Source organism: Penicillium odoratum (assembly GCF_028828045.1).
Source record: "Penicillium odoratum strain IBT 22623 chromosome Unknown utg000008l_segment0_segment0, whole genome shotgun sequence".
In the NCBI taxonomy this organism is placed as follows: domain Eukaryota; kingdom Fungi; phylum Ascomycota; class Eurotiomycetes; order Eurotiales; family Aspergillaceae; genus Penicillium; species Penicillium odoratum.
The window spans coordinates 2334247-2352460 of NW_026643150.1; the positions used below are offsets into that span (position 1 = coordinate 2334247).

Below are 18214 nucleotides of genomic sequence, written 5' to 3' on the forward strand. Positions count from 1 at the left end.
CCCATGCGTGGTTGAGGGAGATTCGGAGAAGGTTGGAGAGGTAATCGTCATGTGTCGCGATGAATTACCGCGTTCCCCGGGTATTTCGTACAGCCGTATGGTACTTTTACCCTTGCAAAACCAGGCAATATCCAATCCAGCGATAGATAGGTCAGATCCTTAGTCCTGTACACCGATCTAGACTAGTCAGATTGCTGCAAGGTGCTTTATGACCCTTTGTATCTATACTTGTACGGTACAACCATATGCGTTGGTCCCAGGCAGTTGATATCGGTACTGGCCGAGTACCGCATACCCAGTCAGTCCCAACACCGATTGTTGCGGGGGATCGATTTTTCATATACGGACTACTTTTTTTTCTCCTTTTAAATACACAATTGTTTGATTGAAAACGACTCATGCTCGGATTGTATTTTAAACGTCAAATTCTACCATTTCTTCCCATATAAATAGAGAGCTGTGTGGCCTAAATCAGTACTTCCCGGACGGAGTAAATCCACCTCCGACTTCGCTGATCTTTTAACATCCTCTCTTTCTTCTTGAACTCACTACTGGCAGCCATGGATACAGCCATTAATCTGTCTGATGCCTCCAAGGCATTGGATCTTGCCAATATTCGCTTCCAGCTCATGTGAGTTCCATTGCTTCCCTCCTTCAACAATTTTCAACGGCTGTTTCCCCGCGCACCCCGCTATAAGTCTAGCTTGCTTGCAAAGGTATAAGTACATGCAAGCCTCTTTAAGCTTACCCGTACTTTACGAAGCAAAGAGCATGACATTGTGATATTTAGAATCATTACTAACGTTCTATGACAGCCGTCTGGAAGATACAATCACCTTCCACTTGATTGAACGAGTCCAATTCCCCCTCAACCAAACCATCTACGTCCCTGGTGGCGTCAAGATCCCCAATAGCGATCTCAGTCTATCTGACTACCTCCTCTCTGAGCAAGAACGACTCCAATCGCGCGTACGCCGCTACGAATCCCCCGACGAATACCCCTTCTTTCCCGAAGTCCTCGAGAAGCCCGTGCTTGCACCCCTCCAGTACCCGCGCATCCTGCACGAGAACGATGTGAACGTCAACGACACTATCAAGACGCGGTACATCAATGAGATCTTGCCGGCCATATGCCCAAATCTCGGTCGTGAAGACCGTGGCGAAGCACAGGAGAACTACGGATCAGCTGCAACCTGCGATGTTTCTTGCTTGCAAGCGCTGTCGCGACGAATTCACTTTGGAAAGTTTGTCGCCGAGTCGAAGTTCCAGAAGGATCCTGAAACTTTTGTGCGCTTGATTAAGGCGGAGGATCGCGAGGGTATCGATGCTGCTATCACTGATGCTAAGGTTGAGCAGAAGGTTCTTGAGCGGTTGGGGCTCAAGGCGAAGACTTATGGCACGGATCCTGCTTTCCCCGAGGAGAAGGGTCAGAAGATCAATATCGATGCGGTGGTTGCTATGTACAAAGTGAGATTGGAAAATTGGCCCAACTTTATTGGACAGCGCTGACTTGTTAACAGGAGTGTGTCATCCCGCTCACCAAGGTCGTCGAGGTGGAGTATCTCATGCAGCGCCTTAAGGGAACCCAATGGGAGTAGATGATGGTATGGGTTTCGTCATGACGTTATGAACTTTTAATTCTGGTTATGAAGTCTATAGAACCATAGCGCTGATAGGGAGAGCGAGGAGATTATAAGGCAGGAATTAAAGGAAACCGCAACGAATATTTTCTCATAAGTGGGACATGAAATGAATGACATGAAGATTATCTTCACATCGATTACTGCAGGTACTCCTGCACAGCCTTGACTGTAGGCTCGAACTTGGCCGCGTCGATCAACATCATGCTTCCGTTGGTGATAATACCAAGGTCCTGGAATGCACGCTTAGAGTCCGAGTGGCCGTCGTCCTGCTTGTGAGTGAACTCGTATGAGCCAAAGCAAAGCGCATGGCGCTGCAGCACCTCGTCCTCGGGGTGGAAGAAGAACCGCTGGGCGGCGGCACCACCCTTTTTGGTCTTCTTCTGTGGACGGGATTCCTCAAGATCCAGCTTCGATTCGATCTCCTCGTAGCCCTTGGAGATGATGAGGTAGTGCGAGAAGTTATAGGGCTCCTTGTCCTGAATTGCCCAAGCAATCTCCTCCAAGAGCATGTTGTACATAGGCGGGATGACCTGGGATGGCATATTGATGACTCGCTCAGTCAGGATCAGACCAATAGGGCCAATGGGGTCCTGGGAGACGAGCTCATTGATGGCCGAGAGGGAGGGGTTGCCGGAAGCTTTTGACGTGATATATTTGATCAATTGCTGTACGACAGGCTTGTCCTAAAAGAGAAGATATTAGCGCTGCAGGAGCGCCATAATGGTATAAGTCTGAGTTACCTTGTGCTCCTGCAGGTTCAGAACAGACAAGAAAGCGTACGGGTCCGACTCGTTGCCATCGGTCTTCACCGTCGATCCGAGCAGCGGTTGCGATAGGATCAAATCAGAGAGGGCTGACAAGTCGAAGATCTGAGCATCATTGTCGAATAACTGACGAAGGAGGTTCTTAATGCCGTGAAAGTCGATCGCAGGTTGCGGGTCAAACCATTCAAAGTCGACATTGATCATGTCAGTGTCCTGTACAGGTTAGGAGCTGTATGGCCTGAATTGCGAGGTGGACTCACATCGTCAGACGACTCATCATCCTTTGTACCACCCATGGGCACATCACCAAGATCCTGCTTGCGTTTCCCCATTTTTAAGTTTTGGTGTGTAAGAGTTGTTGAAGATATTTGGCAGTTGCTCGGCCCCGCGGTCGCTTTTGAACTTTTTTTCCTCTTATCGGTTATCGGGGATCTATGTCATTGAAACAAGCTACAACATATAGTTATAAATTCTCTATTCAAGATCTATTTTAAACATCATACTCCACTGACTCAACAGTAGGCACCTTGTTCAGCTTCACATCAAAGAACTTGGCCACAAGTTGAACGCAATCCCAAATAACCTGAACTTCTTCCTTAGGCAATCCCAATCGTCTTGTCCCGCGAATATGCCAATGGGTCTCATTCGGCAAGTTCTGGCTCATAATCCCAGGCAACACAACTAGTTGCGTATCAACATCATCCAGAATCTGGCGATCCGAAAGATACAGCCCGTAGGTAATCTCCTCCGATAACCACTTAAAATCCTGGTGAGCGGCAAACAGATTCAAAGTCCCGCCCGTATTACGAGCATACAGCTTCTGCATCCACTCTGCGCCGCGCTCGTGGTTCGCCTCATCGCACTTCCAGTTCTCACGCGTAAAGGTGTAGTCCTTATCTTCGTCGCGCTCAATCTTGCCAATTGACAGAATAGCCTCGATAGGCTTACAGACACCGACAATGGGGACGGACTTGATAAGTGCCTCACGCAGACGCCGCACTAGTGCCTGTCGAGCTTGCGAGGTCGCGTACTCGGGTTGAGAGATGAGGTGCAAGTAGAGCTGGTCTGCGCGCTCGGGATCTGGGCTAGCGGCCAGAGTGGACGTGGCAAGAATATACCACTTGTCATTGCCAAGGCTGGTTTTCTTGAAGTGGGCTTCTAGCTCAGTGAAGAGCTGTTGGAAGCGGGGTTGCACCTCCGGTGTTGCGGCAGGGGCGGAGGAGCTCATTGCGGCGGAGGAGTAGGTGTTTCGATAATTAAAGGAGTTGTATAGTCGACTTGAGCTTTGGAAAGGTGCCCTACTGTGCTCTAGGGCTTTGAATAGGGAAGATAGAGACGACCGCATCGTTCGTCCTCTGTCGGTGGTGTCGTGGACTCGTGGCACATAATCAACTCGCTATGATTGACTCCGATGGCCGGAGTGGGTCGTGCTGCAGTCTCATTCTTCGCTATGTTAGGGGCGATGAATAGGATCACGACAATTTTAAAACAGAAATATGGAAAAAGGACGGCCCAGTGGATTTCTAAATGATAAATGATCACAATTGACTTCGAATGACAGAATTCTTCTTTGGTTGCGGCTTCGGGCCAACTCAAATGTGGCCAATAATCGAGGTAACTAGGTCAAGGTAGTTAGAGAGATATTTCAATCCAATATTTGAAACACATATTCTATTTCATTCTCTAATACAAATGGGAATGACTAAGGGGGGAAGCATATTAACTAAAGAAGGAAAATCTTCAAGCTTGTTGGTCACGTAATGGTGGAGTATACAAGTGGATCTTCTATCGTGCAAAGGGTTCATCATCGATGTCACAGCAACCAACCTGCCTTGTTTGAAACCTTGCACTGATGTAAACCCCTAAGAAAGGGTCCAGTACAATCACACAATCATACATCCAGTTTCAATTATTTTTCCAAGCAGTCTGGACCTTGACCCACAACTATGATCTCAGTGACTCCAACATGACATCACCGACCATCGATATCATACCTGGTGGCAGGATTGCCCAAGTATAAGACACAAGTTTTCCGTTGAACCAAACCATCTTTTCCACAATCCTCAAACATCAACATCTCAATTGACTTTTTCATAACCTTCAAATCCTTTATTCCACCAAATCTCCATCTTCAACATGTCTGGTCAATCTAGTGTCGGCAACCGCGCCATCTATGAAGCTGGTGACCAGCGAAACCCCCCTCAGTCTGAGATCAATGAGCGTCAGCGCTACCGGGAGGGCGAGACCGGCAGCCACAAGAACTTAGACTCCAAGGACCAGCGTTCTATTGCCAACAAGCTTGCTGCCCAGGAGCGCAAGCCCGATTCTTCGCACCACCACAACAATGAGTTCAACCAGGAGGCTGAGTTGAGCAAGCAGGATCCTACTAAGCCTGTAAGCTTTTCATCACTTCAATCTTTTGAGGAACGTTCTAACGGTTTCTTTATATAGGCCAAGGTGCACGGAAATGCTCCCTCCAAGGGTGCCCAGATTGATGCCGAGCTGAAGGCTGAGGATGAGCAGCGCCTGCGCGAGAAGGGCATCAAGAAATAAAAAGTTTGCCATGATGTTATGATACCCCCACTCGATGTGCATTTTTTGGTTATGTATCATGGGACTGGTGGTATATCCTGTACGATATGACGAATTACTTGCAATTGTTTCCTGTTTTAAAGCATTAACCGGAATTAAATTATAAAAGCCATCTTGATTCCAGTAAGGAGTAATACCCTAGGTAGATATCTTCTTTGATCAGGAATATTATGTGTATCATGTGCGGCAGACCCGTAACCTTCTAATCTAGGTATAGTACATAATATCGCTCAGTAACAAGTATGCAGCTCAAGCCACTCATTCCAAGGCTAAAAGTCTGGACTATAGTACCAACACCGGCAGTATCACCCGGCCTTGTGCGGGGAATCTTTCATTGAATCCTGAAAGGAGTCTTGGGTTACATGTAATAAAGTCATATCGAGGCGCAGGGCCTTCGGTCCATGCAGAATGGATCTGAAGGCGGTCCGCGAACGATGTAGCAAATAGAGATCAACCGTCTAGGCTGAACTTGGGGTCATCATCATGTGGTTCAGCAAAGACATGAGACCAATAATCTTCCACTTTCTGACAAAGGCCTGCCTTCTGTTGCCAAGATTTGAAGAGGGATTCATAACGACATGTGACCAACTTGATCTCTTCCCAATAGGTCTTCTCAATATCATACCCAAAACGCTGGATTGTCTCAGGAGGAGCTGTCCAAGCTCGCCCATCTGAGCCGTCTTCCTTCAAGGTGGGGGTTGTTTCCCAACCCGTTCCGAAGACATTGTCGCCGGGGTTGAATTTGGGGTAATTGGCATGAATAAAGAAGATATGTGGCGGTGGTGCCACATTGGGATCTTTAGTTCGCCATTTATTTTGCTTGGTGAGAGCATAGTCTTCTCGGGGGTCCGATTGGGCCATGGCCGAGCCTGACAACTTTTCTCCCACCTGATGTCCGATGGCTTGTACTCGCTCACTCACGGCATAAAACGGCGCCCCCATTGCCGTAGCTGCTTGGAGGAATGTCTCCTTATCACCTTCTCCCGGTCCACCCTGGGACAGCAGCCGGAAGTAGTGGGTTGGACCATAGTAATTGTAATATGCTGCAAGCAGAAGTGGGAGGAAATGGCTCTTCTTCGACACCAAGAAGACACCGGTCTCCGATGACTGGCGGGCTGTGATGAGTGGCGCCTCTTGGCGGGAGATCTGGTAGTACAAAGGCGATGCAGAGGACCTCCAGAAATCTGGCCAGGTCACCAGGCCCGACGAGACGAATGGTTCGGATTCCAGCAAATCCTCGGGCTTCCCTAGAGGAAAACAGTCGGCATCCATCCAGACAATTTCTTCAAATGAAGAGAAGAGTACTGCAAAGATCTTGAGCTGGTAATGTTCGATGATATCCTTTCCTACTACATCCCCCATCACCAGACACCGTGCATTGAGGGTAGGCAGCACGTCATTACATATGTGCTTTTCGTATTCACCTGCATCCTTCATGTATACTTCCACTGGCAATGTGGATCCAGTCCGACGAAGCATCCGCAATGACGAGACAAATACTGGCAGGTACGTTGAACCCGCTGTTGAGACCAAGCCTCGCTTCCCAGCTGTATGAACAGGAATTAGGGCCTTTCCGGCCGCCTTGATATTTTCAACGAAGCTAGCATGAGCCTCCTCCATTGCCTTCTGGTCCTCCTCTGCCAATGTTGTAATATCCTGCCGCGGGCTATCCTCGGTGGGGTTGAAATGGCCCGCACCCGCGTCATCCAATTTCTGCGGTGATGGACAATTGGGGCTATGGCGCTCGAGTATCGGACGGAAGGCTTTCCAGAAGTCCTTCTGGCGTTCTATTAAGGGTACTTCGAAGGCTGTGCTTGGAACAACGGAGACGGAGGATGATGCGCTGATCGGGGACCAATAGAGGTAGACTGTGCAAACCAAGATCATAGCCATCATGGCAAGGAGAAGGGACCTTGCCCGACCTGGCCTGAACATCCCCATGTTGGATGATGCGCGGGGGGATCTAGAGCAGAATGGTTGCGTCTGTTTCTTAGCGTGTCGCGGTGACCTCAGTCACAGGGGTTCGAGCGAGCGGCGCACGGGCGCCGATCGACGGTTCCCAACGGAAGTATCAGGCAATCAGAATGAACGTGCAGTTTGCCTCTGGCTTGTAGATAAGGAGGACGGGCTGATCGAATGAAGAATTGCAGTTGTTTTGAGATATTAGTTAGAGAGACGTTTGGGGGGACAGAAAGCGGGCCAGCCGCGATGCTTGGCAATCGAGAGACCATCAAGAGATCGCCACAATCAGATGTGGCAGAAGTAATCAGTTTTCCAAGGTTATAATGAACTTTGAATGTGTTAAGTTCCTAAATATTCTCCTGGATTCTAATATTCCCCGTACCTGTTTATGGGTACCACATTTATGGGGTTCACTAGTTCATTTCATATAGACAATCTATTGCGTCGGAACTAAACCTAAATATCCAAATGGGAATTAGTCCGATAACTAAGTGTATGAGTTTTACTTTTCCAAGGAATTAATCACCTTAGATGTTCAAGGTAGATCAACGGTGGAGAAGTTTGAGGGATAATTTACAGAAGCGAAAAGTCCACATGGGGATTTTTGGCTGATTTGCCTAGAGCGCGGATCATCCTCCACCGGGGAAGATCTTCTTTACCCACCAACTCCGAGTCCCAACTCTCTCTCTCCATTCTCCCCTAAACTTGTTCCTATTTATTCCTTCCTCCCCCCCCCTCCCATATATTACGCTTGGATCGTTTTCGAAACTTCCATTCTTCTATCTGATTTCCCCATAAAGTGTGAATCCCAAGGACCCACTTGCGGAACCCCGTTGAAGTTCTCCAACCTTCCCATCGAATACATCTTGAAGTCCCGCACGGCCAACAACGCCAGACTTTTGGCAGATACCCCATGGAACCCCTGAGGGTGCTCCTCGCACTACTCGCCCATCATGTCTGAGAGCGCAGGCCAACCAAAGGAAACCGCCAAAGGGAAATCCCGCAAGACAGACCCGAATGCTCCGGTGCGGAAACGTCGCAAGAGAACGGTCGTGAGCGGCGCCCCCGACGATTGCTTCACCTGCTCGAAAAGGGGCGCGCGCTGTGACCGGCGCCGCCCATACTGCTCACAGTGCCTCGAACTCGGGCGTGAATGTTCTGGATACAAGACGACGCTGACATGGGGATTGGGAGTGGCGAGTCGAGGCAAGCTTCGGGGACAGAAGCTGCCAGTGATGGACTCGGCGGCGGAAGGCTCGAAGAAATCGGTACAGACAAAGCAGCCCGCGCAGACTCCGTTAAATAATCAGAAACAGTCTCAAGCCCCAAACCCGGCTCCTCCGGCTGAACTGAAATTCGAACCTATGGATACTGAAATATTCAATTCGATGGACTCTGACCCGCGACGCCCACCGGCGATGTCGAATATACCCGACTCATCGGCTGTGGCTTGGACAATGGACATGCCGGACCCGCATACCTGGTCCAACGTACCCGCTATTCCGCCTCAAATATCAGGACTCCCATTGCCAAATCGACCGGCAGTTTCTCATATGTTGAGTCCTAGCATGGCAAGTGTAGCAAGCGTGGGATCAGATATGGCACCATTTTCTGGATATAGCCCGGAGACTCATTTCGCACATCCAATATGGCCCGTTGAAAGAAACTGGACAACCCCGCAAGTGACAACCCCAGGTGAAGATGCTGATGAAGAGTATGAAAGAGCAAACCCTGAAAATTCAATACTGTGGAATGCCGGTCATTCGCCTTCATACTCGCAGTTACTTCTGGCACGGTCCATAGGTCGCACCCCTCGTCTTCGCTATCTCATCAGCTATTTCACCGAAGTCATCGCGCCAATGATCGTGGCTTTTGATAGTCCAACGAACCCCTTTAAAACCCATGTGCTGCGCCTGGCCCAGGATAGTGAATCTCTGCAAGAGGCTATTGCTACATTGTCAACCAGCAACTTGCGGCAGCGGCGGGCACGGAATCATCTTTCTACCGAGAGAACACTACCCGCGCGCATGTCATCGATGGCCCACCGTGCTCTCACCGATGAGGCGTTCCAGGATCGGTACGGTATCTCGGTTCCCGAGGGCTACGCTCGCGAAGAAAACCACCATCGAGCAATGGCAGTGAAGGCCCTGAATGCAGACCTGGCGGATCCCCAACGTAGATTATCGGACTCGGTGTTAGCAACTCTGCTGGTTCTCTGCCTGTTTCATGGATGCGATACGGGCGTTGCCGAGTTCCGGTCGCAGTTTGCCGGTGTGACGCGATTGCTTGCGATTCGAATGCGCCACTCTCCTGTCTTGACTGATGACCTCAAATGGTTTATCCGCATGTTTTCCTGGTTTGATACACTGACTGCTACCACGAATGATCGTGATGTACAGCTACGTGGAAGATGTTTGGATATTAGCTCTATATCTGACGGGGAGTGGGGTCTTGAGAATCTAGCAGGCTGTGATGGCCGCTTATTCAAGCTCATTTCCCAGCTGGGGCGTTTGAATCTTCTCAGTCAGGAACAACAACCCACCGAGTCAACTCAACCAGCCGATGTCTCTGTTCCTACTACCTCCCTTCCCCCGGCTATGATGTTCCCCGGTTGGGAGTCTGTCACAGGCACTACTGGAGGGTTTTCTGCTGGCACTGACTACCCATTCTCTATGCCCACCCCGCCCCAAAGTAGTGACCAGGCGAGGAAACCATCTTCTCCTGCCTTTTGGACCGAATGGTACTCATTGCGTCAACGACTCGAATCCTGGCGATTCGATCCACCCTCCTCAGTGTCAATGCCCTCTCCACCTCCGACCGCTTCAACAACAGCGCCCACTTGGAATACCCCAAATTTCATCCCGGACCTTTCTACCTCTGTTCCTGTAGTAACATATCATGTGGCCAATGAGAATCTTCAAGATGTCTACCAGATTTCCGAATGCTTCCGTCACGCTGCCCTCCTCTACTGCGAACGCCTTGCAGAACCGAGTCTGCCATCCCAGCACCCACGCATCCAGCACCTCGTGCACCTCGCTATGCATTGTCTTCGTGCTGTGCAATCCGATGTCTATCTTCTTTGGCCGCTGTTTATTGTGGGCTCGGAATGCGTTCAAGAGGATCACCGTGCAGCCATCCGTGATCGTTGCAAGGATATCTCAAAGGACTCCGGATTTGTGAATAATCTTTCTTGTCTAGAGTTGCTGGAAAAGATCTGGTCTGAGCATTCTGAAGAATCTTCTTATCCAATCTACCCCTCTGAGCTCGGTCCCCCGCCTCCACTGGATGGAAGCTCGAGCTCTATTACATCGCAGGCATTCCGCTGGTCCCGTGTCATGCAGGCCAAACGGGGCGGTGGAGAATACATGGTGGCATAATCTTATCTACCTCTGGAATAGGCGCACGATACTCTTATTTTGGCTTTTCTTTTCTTGGGACTGGGCGGGTGTTTAACCATCAGCGACTTGGGAGCTTTGCACTTTGATACCATATGCCTTAACTTTTTTTAATCCACATAGCAGCGACTTGGATACTGGTTGAATGGGGTTACATGTATATACAACTTTGATTCGGATCACTTATACGTACATAACTCACCCATATAGAACGTTGTTTATTTTTCACATGAATCCATGGTTATATATTATAGTCATGACGTCATTTGAATTTTTCGTCGCTAATCGGGCCTGAGCGGAAACATTTCCATGCAGACAACCTATCACTATTTAGCCGCATGTATCAGTAGGTCTGACCATCTATGTACATCAACACCTAGCTGTAAAATTTCCATAATATCACCAGTTACATTTCTGGGATTAGAAGGCGGTAGCTTACGTGGCCACGGCAAGTCTCCACGATGGAGTTCACTTCCAATGCCCCAGGAGGTCTTACAACCACCTTGGAATGGAATCTCAACATACAGGGTCAGCCCTAGGCGCCCTAGGTGCAAACTTCAACGAAAAGCTCACATGGATGGACCACAGCGAGCTGCAACGCGTCAACACCCACTGGATCCGCGGCTTCATAGACATGCATCAAATAGACACCCTGCATGCTACCCAAGACCCCAACATACAAGCCCTCTTCAGGGCCATAGACGCCGACTATCAAACAATCCTCACTTTTAAGTGGAACTACACCAACCTCAGCTTCCCAGCTATATCCAGCGCCGCATTTACCACCGAGCTCGAGCGTTTGGACCGCATACTCCACGTAGTCATGGGCAAAGTCAATATCCTAGTTATCGGCAACGAGCCCTTCATCGAAGTCCAGCCTGGTCAGGCAGATACCCGATTAAACATCTTCTACGAAACGCTCGCCGACACGGTGATCAATTTCCGCAATACACACGGCGGTTCAACAAGATTATACATGGGTGCTCTAAACCGACTAGATCTCCCCGCAAAACAAACCCCAGCCGTTGAGCGTATGCTCCGCTTCATCGCCTCAAAACCAGAGCTCGAAGGCGTGGATCTGCATCCGCACATGCCCACTCTAGAGGGCCACAAACTCATGCTAGAGTACGTTCTCTCGCGCATTCGACCCGACCAGCGCTTCCTGGCGACCGAGTTCTCACTAGTCTGGCACTGGAAGAAGCACCTGGCGGACGTCGTGTCAGGGGCTTTTTGTGCTAGATATGGGTTTCCGGCTGGAATTAGGGTTCATGAGATTATTAGCGCTGCTATGCAGAACCCGTGGCCCTATGCTCAGTGGGAGGATTTTCTAAGTCAGGAGTCGTGGTATATACAGCGTCGATCCTTTCTTGTTAATGCTATGAAGCTCTATCGGGCTACTGGGAGGCTTGAGGTCGCTACTTATTCATTTTGTCCGATGCGGTTCAGAAAATTGCCTCTTCCTGTGGGCGGGGATCCATGGATGCTTAATGGGGTTTATGCGCCTTCGACAGTTCAGCTTCGGCCGGATGGGTCTAGATATGAGAATTTTCCTTGGGCAGAGGAGTTTCGGAAGGTGCAGAAGGGGGTAGTATAATGGTTGCCGGAAGATATATATAAAACCCAGACTAGTTGTCTTTATGCTGTAAATACAAAATTTGGGAAAGTGATGACGCGTTCCTTATACATGCATACATAAGTGTGCTGTAATCATGTCAAAATATACACATATATATATGTATATACAGTACATATTTAAGCGGTCTGAAAGTTCTACGTGTGTCTAGATGGATGTGATATCGAGTACACAGGATAGATGCGACGTTAAAATGAGAGCCAGTCGATATCTAAAAGTCAACGATAAATGCAGCACTGTACATGTGTACCAGGTAGACAAAAACTTTGATCACGGTGAGGTAGCCAGACCGCCGAATTTTACATTGACTCCTGAAGATAAGTGGCCCTGAGCCCACACGTGCAGACAATATCACAGTTTGATTATAGACAGGGTCATACATGGATAATCAAGGCCTAGACCCTAGACTGATATCAGATAAGTGGAACCAATTTACTTTGCACGTCTAACATGCATGCTAATGGCAACCAGCCTGGTACGGGAACCATCCCGTCATAGTTTTAGTGGAGAGAAATCTAATCCAGTACTGATATCGAAAGGAACAGCCACAGAAATCCCAGTACAGCACCAGGATCATACCCCTGGTCAGAAGGGAAATTTTCCCTATTCCAGGGAAGAAAGCATTGACCATAGGGCTCAGGGTAAGGGCATCCCTTGAACTCTATGTGATCAGTGCGCGCGCATACCGCACAATGAATATTCCATGTGAAATTCCTTACATAGGAAAAATACCAAAATTCAAAAAATGATCAAGAACAAAGAACATGCTAGGCATTCCTCACTGCCGAGCAGGTGGTTCCAAGGTTTGTTTTGATATCAACTCAGATCGCGCAAGGGGTAGTGACCCATCAGATCTAGCTGGAAGATTATTGGATCGACAGAATTTGAATTCTCATATGAATGAATACGAATATTTTAAACCATACCAATAAAGAAGCTTGGAAGTGAGATTAATCATTTTTTTCATGTCTCAAAATTCAGAATACAGAATGACCGTGCTTCCTTATGTGCACGCATCTAGCGTACACCGAGTACTCCACTCCTTCCTTCGTATTCCAGAGAAAGGGTTGAATAAAGGAACCAAACAACTAATATTCTTCCACAAGTAATCCTATTGAATATTTGAGCTTACTACCCCCAACCTCTAGGGCTCGCACAAAATGAATACATGTGAGATGCAGAACGCCCGTGCGCCCGCAAGGTTATGTTCCTACAGCTGATATGACCGGCTTATCCAGCCCGTTGCCCCCAAGCGACCCACTCGTAACCCTCTGGTACAGCCGGGCCGCGCCCACTAGCTGCGAGTTTTAGCTTTTTGGTTGGCTAGACCTTAACCCTTCTAGAAAGTGCATATAACGGTGTACAAGTACATAGATTAGGCCGGCCCCATGTTCATAGCCCCATTTGCACGACAGCTGAATACCTAGGTAACACACCTCAGCTGAGAATGTTGGGTAAAAATAGTCGTGAGTTTGAGCCTCTTGCAGATCCAGGGGGGGGGGTGGCAGGAGATGTACGGAGATACATGTGCAGAAATATTTGAATCTTGGCTTGATAATATTGCATGTGGGTAAGAGGGTTTAGTGGAAATATGGATTGTTGATACTTAATATGACAAAATGACAAAAGTACGGAATACGGCCATGTGCAACTTTGCAGGATCGGCGCTGCCTACTGGTGGCGCAGGATTTCTCCAGTAAAGGGGCACATTGCTCGAAGGGCGGTTGACTCATCTAGAAATTTAGAACAAAAAAAAATGAAAAGCAGAAAAAAGAAAAACAAGAATTATAACCCTTGACTCATCAAGGATGCTCCTAGAATTCCTTGATAAGGTCTGTAAGGATTGAACGTGTTCTTTGTTTATTCCATCCCTTCGGTTGGTGCGTGAACGTAAAGAGTTGGGTAGTCGCGTATGGTAATGGGTCATAGGATAGTCGTTTTATTGTTTTTGTTCTTTACCATAAAACATGTAATTTGTATGATTATTTATTCTTGTTCGAGAGTTGGATATGTTGAAAGGATTGGACGTCATAGTTCGAACAAAGTGGATTCGTGTGGGAACCAATCTCAATAGAGGCGAGACTTAGGGTTTGGTCTGGGACGCACTTCATATCATGCAATATTGAATACCATCTTTGATGCTACTAGGAAACTACTGAGTCTATTTCTTTGATGAGACTCGAAATCTTAAAAAACTAGTTCTATTATAGAGTGAGGTTGTCTCGGTCTTACACAGCCTCAAAGCCCAGCACCCAACACCAATACTCACACCCAATACCCAACACCATACGTATAGCCAGATCTATTTTTGCATGGTGGATTCAGTGTGAGCCCTGATAGACTTTTTTTTCTCGGATTCTACAACTGGGTGGATATTCAAATTGCGGTCTGCAGTGCTCCTCTTTTTTCCTTCTTAGATCCATTTTGGCCCAAAGTACAAGTGGTTGCTGCCCAGCGACCGGCGGTAAAGCGCGTGGTCCGTGATGTTGCCCAACGGTGAAGGTTTTTGTGTGTAAAAAAGACCATGGAGTTGAATTTCTATACTAATCAGGTTTGCCATGGCAACAAATAGTGGATTTTCCTGGTTTCAAAGAACGCGATATGGGTCAGTGGAGTCGACAGTACCACTGGAACGAAACGGGATGGGCCGGGAGATGCGATAGAGCCGCCAACCAACCATGGATCCAGTTCGGAGGATTTCTGCTTTGTATGTCATGTCGTTTGGGCAGGTCCAGATCAAAATGTGGGAAGGGTTTACCCATTCGGGTCACAGTGGCATCAAGACGTCTGATGTGCAGCTAATGGGTTCATGCAGAATGAATTGTACGGAAATCAAAGTTGGCCCGATTCTGGAAGTCTGGCACATGGCGGCCTGTGCCATCCAACAGAAGCTTGACACGCGACGCAACTAACGATCACTAAATATCTATGAATCACCTCCGCTTCATGGGTCCATTCAGAGACTCGGGATTATTGGTGGCGGTCCCCCCTCTTTAGTTCTTCCCTACACACAACCATTTCCCGAGTTATGGATCTGATTCTTAGGAAGAAAATGACAGCCAGTCGTGCTGCTTGGTATCTTCAGCCTTGTTTTCTCCCATTCTCGCCAAACCAACTAAATGCAGTTGGCCGGTGCCCAAATCAAAAGTTTAGTCACATATACTCTGTAGAGTCGAAGCCGAGTGTCTCCATCTGGACTAGTTTGAGGGGTAGATGCTATAGTGGTTTATGACAGGCATAAGCAGTAGCAGAGTTAGTGTGACTTGAGTTGACGATTGAAAGAAGTGAAAATCAAATATAAATCAAATAGCAATAAAGGAGAAGATTACTGCTACCTAAAGGTGTATAGTTGACTAGTAGCTATGTTAATCTCGGGATGGAATCATACAAGTCCCATACAACACAAAACGGTAATTATGGTACTTTTAGTCTTAATTCCACCACAGGAACGCCAACCCCCACGGCAGCCCCGACTAAGTGAAACCTGATTGGTTCGCCCCCAGTAATCGTCGCGCTGACAATTTACTCCATTTTATTCCTTTCCTTTTCCCTTTCATTTGAATTTTCTCAATCTCCACTCTCGCCTCGGTTCTAAACTCGTGGATCTCGCACTTTTCCCACTTCCCTATATACGGACTCTCCTCGGAAGTCTTGGTTTAACCAAAAAAAAAAGCGCGAGATCCCAGTTAACCAACGGGTCTCATCCAGCCCCCCTTCTTGCCGGGTCTACTGAACAACGTTCAAATGCACGCTCAGCACATCTACTGTCAACCCTCCTCTTTCCGATCGGAAACCGTACCACGGTGACGGATCCTACTCAAACCTTTCACCCCCCATTAGCGCTTCTCTCCATCGGCGTCTTTTCTGCTCTGGTGCATACGATACCCTGTTGTATAATATATTCGGGTTTTTTTTGATTATTCGTTGACTTCATTGATTTTCTTTATACGGTTGTGGGTGTGTTTTGCCGCTTCGCCACTGTTGCCTGATCTATATCGTCTTTCAAGCCAGGAAAACCTATTACTTTTCCAGCTTTGAAAACTGAACTTGAGCACCGGCTGCTCATGCTCTTTCGATAATGTATCATTATTCCAGTCCACCACCGGGGTGGTCTACCTACAACTACTCTCAGTCGCCGCCGACCTCACCTTACTACGCTCAATACGCTTCGCAATACGCCGACGCCTACACATCACCTCGGGGCACTTCACGACGACATACCCGCAAGGCTAGCTACACGGCCACCAAAGAACCGTCGTACTATGGCTATCAGCAAACATACTACGAGGCGACGCCAGACCAAGGCATTCCGCCGCGCAAGCACGATCATGTAAGTGCTTCTTATGCGGGCCCGCCCAAACACCGTCGCAACCATACGACTGGTCGTCCTGCGGGGGATGGCCTCGGCACCGGACCCAACTCGCAATCGCAGAAACGACCCGTCTTTGTAGATGTGGTTGACGATGCATTCGATGTTCGCAACGGATTCGCCGGCTCGCGATCACGCGCTGGCCGTCCCCCGGCAACGAGCCAGAAACAAGATGGCCCTGGCCAACGTCGCGCGTCAACTGCTCATCGCAAATCGAACCCAGCCGCTGATTCTCACTTTTACTTCACCCAGGTTCCTAACTACGAGGATATCGAGGCAGCTCGTCGTTCGTCCCGTGTCCGTCGCCAGTCCACCTCAACTCGCACACCGAACAAGCCTAAGCCAGCCCCCGCCACCAAACCGCCACCAACCGCCACTGAGGAAGACGCTGAGCGGGCCGGTATCCCACCTGGGTACTCAACCAAAAACTGGGACCCTACCGAGGCACCTATCATTCTCCTCGGTAGTGTCTTCGATGCCAGCTCTCTCGGTAAATGGATCTACGACTGGACAGTCTTCCACCATGGCGCATCAACACCCATGGCCGACGTGGCAGGTGATTTGTGGCTGCTGCTGATTAAACTAGCGGGCAAAGTCAAGCGGGCGGACGAATGTCTTCCGCGAATCAAGTGCATCGAAGCCCAGGAAGTCGTCGAAGATTTCCTGGAAAGTGGCGACCGACTCTGGAGCCGGTTCAAGAAGCTACTCAAAGGTTGTGAACTTTACATGTGGAAGGCTGCTAAACGGGAAAGTGGCAAAGGCGCCCCCGTATCTATGGGGCGCAATGCAGGCTGTGAATTTGTCGAATCAATCTTCGGCCGCGACCGTGAGCTTGAAAATACGGAAAAATTGATGAACAGCATCCGGCTGTGGAATATGCGATTCGATGCCAACTGCGAAGATATCTTGCGCCGACCGTCCGCTAATTAGACGGTTTTAAATTTTATTATACCTCGATACACCGAAAGAGAGGCAACTCGACAGAGAAGAAGTTATATTCTATTTGTTTTCTTGTTTCTTGCCTATTTTATTTCCTTTGTCTTACACCGGGAGCATTTGATGTTGAATTGCATTTGCAGTGCGTTGGGTTTGGCTTCGGCTTTTACTTCGAATTTCTGCGGTCTCATCGTCAGCTCCTCCGTCCCCCATCGGGACGGTCCTCCAAAAGAATCCTTGTCTGGTTTCGGCGCCTCTTGTTCTGTCTGATTTCTTGGGGTGGCGTCTTTTTTGATTCCTGATTTGGCGTCCGCGTTGATGCTATTCGTTTTTGCGTCATGCGGTTTCCTGTTTGTCCGATGCCTGTGTCATTCTGCTTTGATGATACCATCTCGCGATTTTTATCTGCGAATCTTGTTTTGTTATTTCCTTGGTCATTCCCTTTGTCATTGATATTCCGTTTGATGGTGAGTTTAGGAGGAAAACGGGTTGTATATAGAACCAAAACCACGAAACCTCAACATCTACATTACCTTACTTGTAGTCTCCACGTATTGTATATGCAGTTCAAATGTATCTAAACGTACTATCATTAACCCCGCTCCACATTCTTATTTCCACGAACTTGAATCTACCTGAAGTCCCCGCTTCCAACCATTTCCCAAAAAGGCAACGATTACCCAACCAGCGCTTCGACCTACATCTACGTCCTGCACCTGCAGTACCTACGTTCCACTTCTAGAACATACTTCGCCCTATACGCCGAAGAAGCAGGTACCTAGTCCCAATGACGCAGCTGATGTCACCCACCAACAGCGCTTGCATACTCCTGCAGGTGATAACAACTATGACTGGCCCCTCGGCCCCCAAGTGGCTTGGGGCCACTCCTTGGAGGGGTGCCGTGGGTTGCGTGGCGAGCC

At 48.6% G+C, this 18214-nt stretch overlaps 8 protein-coding genes across 8 annotated transcripts; 5 read left to right on the forward strand and 3 right to left on the reverse strand.

Annotated features, from left to right (window-relative positions):
- Nucleotides 1-560: 560 nt before the first annotated feature.
- On the forward strand, nt 561-1598 carry N7520_011090 (chorismate mutase ARO7; the record flags this gene model as incomplete). Its single annotated transcript, XM_057145023.1, has 3 exons — nt 561-631; nt 816-1467; nt 1521-1598. The coding sequence occupies 3 exons, from the start codon at nt 561-563 to the stop codon at nt 1596-1598; spliced, it is 801 nt and encodes a 266-aa protein (XP_056990777.1).
- Nucleotides 1599-1780: 182 nt separating this feature from the next.
- N7520_011091 (protein-transporting protein BCP1) lies at nt 1781-2739 on the reverse strand (the record flags this gene model as incomplete). Its single annotated transcript, XM_057145024.1, has 3 exons — nt 1781-2326; nt 2384-2620; nt 2668-2739. The coding sequence occupies 3 exons, from the start codon at nt 2737-2739 to the stop codon at nt 1781-1783; spliced, it is 855 nt and encodes a 284-aa protein (XP_056990778.1).
- A 158-nt stretch (nt 2740-2897) lies between these two features.
- On the reverse strand, nt 2898-3635 carry N7520_011092 (uncharacterized protein; the record flags this gene model as incomplete). The annotated part of the gene is made up of 1 exon (XM_057145025.1): nt 2898-3635. The coding sequence occupies one exon, from the start codon at nt 3633-3635 to the stop codon at nt 2898-2900; it is 738 nt and encodes a 245-aa protein (XP_056990779.1).
- Nucleotides 3636-4543: 908 nt separating this feature from the next.
- On the forward strand, nt 4544-4960 carry N7520_011093 (uncharacterized protein; the record flags this gene model as incomplete). The annotated part of the gene is made up of 2 exons (XM_057145026.1): nt 4544-4801; nt 4859-4960. 2 exons carry the CDS (start codon nt 4544-4546, stop codon nt 4958-4960), a joined length of 360 nt encoding a protein of 119 aa, XP_056990780.1.
- A 489-nt stretch (nt 4961-5449) lies between these two features.
- Nucleotides 5450-6940, reverse strand: N7520_011094 (alpha-mannosyltransferase; the record flags this gene model as incomplete). The annotated part of the gene is made up of 1 exon (XM_057145027.1): nt 5450-6940. The coding sequence occupies one exon, from the start codon at nt 6938-6940 to the stop codon at nt 5450-5452; it is 1491 nt and encodes a 496-aa protein (XP_056990781.1).
- A 974-nt stretch (nt 6941-7914) lies between these two features.
- Nucleotides 7915-10338, forward strand: N7520_011095 (Zn(II)2Cys6 transcription factor; the record flags this gene model as incomplete). The annotated part of the gene is made up of 1 exon (XM_057145028.1): nt 7915-10338. One exon carries the CDS (start codon nt 7915-7917, stop codon nt 10336-10338), a length of 2424 nt encoding a protein of 807 aa, XP_056990782.1.
- Nucleotides 10339-10864: 526 nt separating this feature from the next.
- On the forward strand, nt 10865-11950 carry N7520_011096 (uncharacterized protein; the record flags this gene model as incomplete). Its single annotated transcript, XM_057145029.1, has 1 exon — nt 10865-11950. The coding sequence occupies one exon, from the start codon at nt 10865-10867 to the stop codon at nt 11948-11950; it is 1086 nt and encodes a 361-aa protein (XP_056990783.1).
- A 4117-nt stretch (nt 11951-16067) lies between these two features.
- On the forward strand, nt 16068-17288 carry N7520_011097 (uncharacterized protein; the record flags this gene model as incomplete). Its single annotated transcript, XM_057145030.1, has 1 exon — nt 16068-17288. The coding sequence occupies one exon, from the start codon at nt 16068-16070 to the stop codon at nt 17286-17288; it is 1221 nt and encodes a 406-aa protein (XP_056990784.1).
- Between the last annotated feature and the right edge of the window lie 926 nt (nt 17289-18214).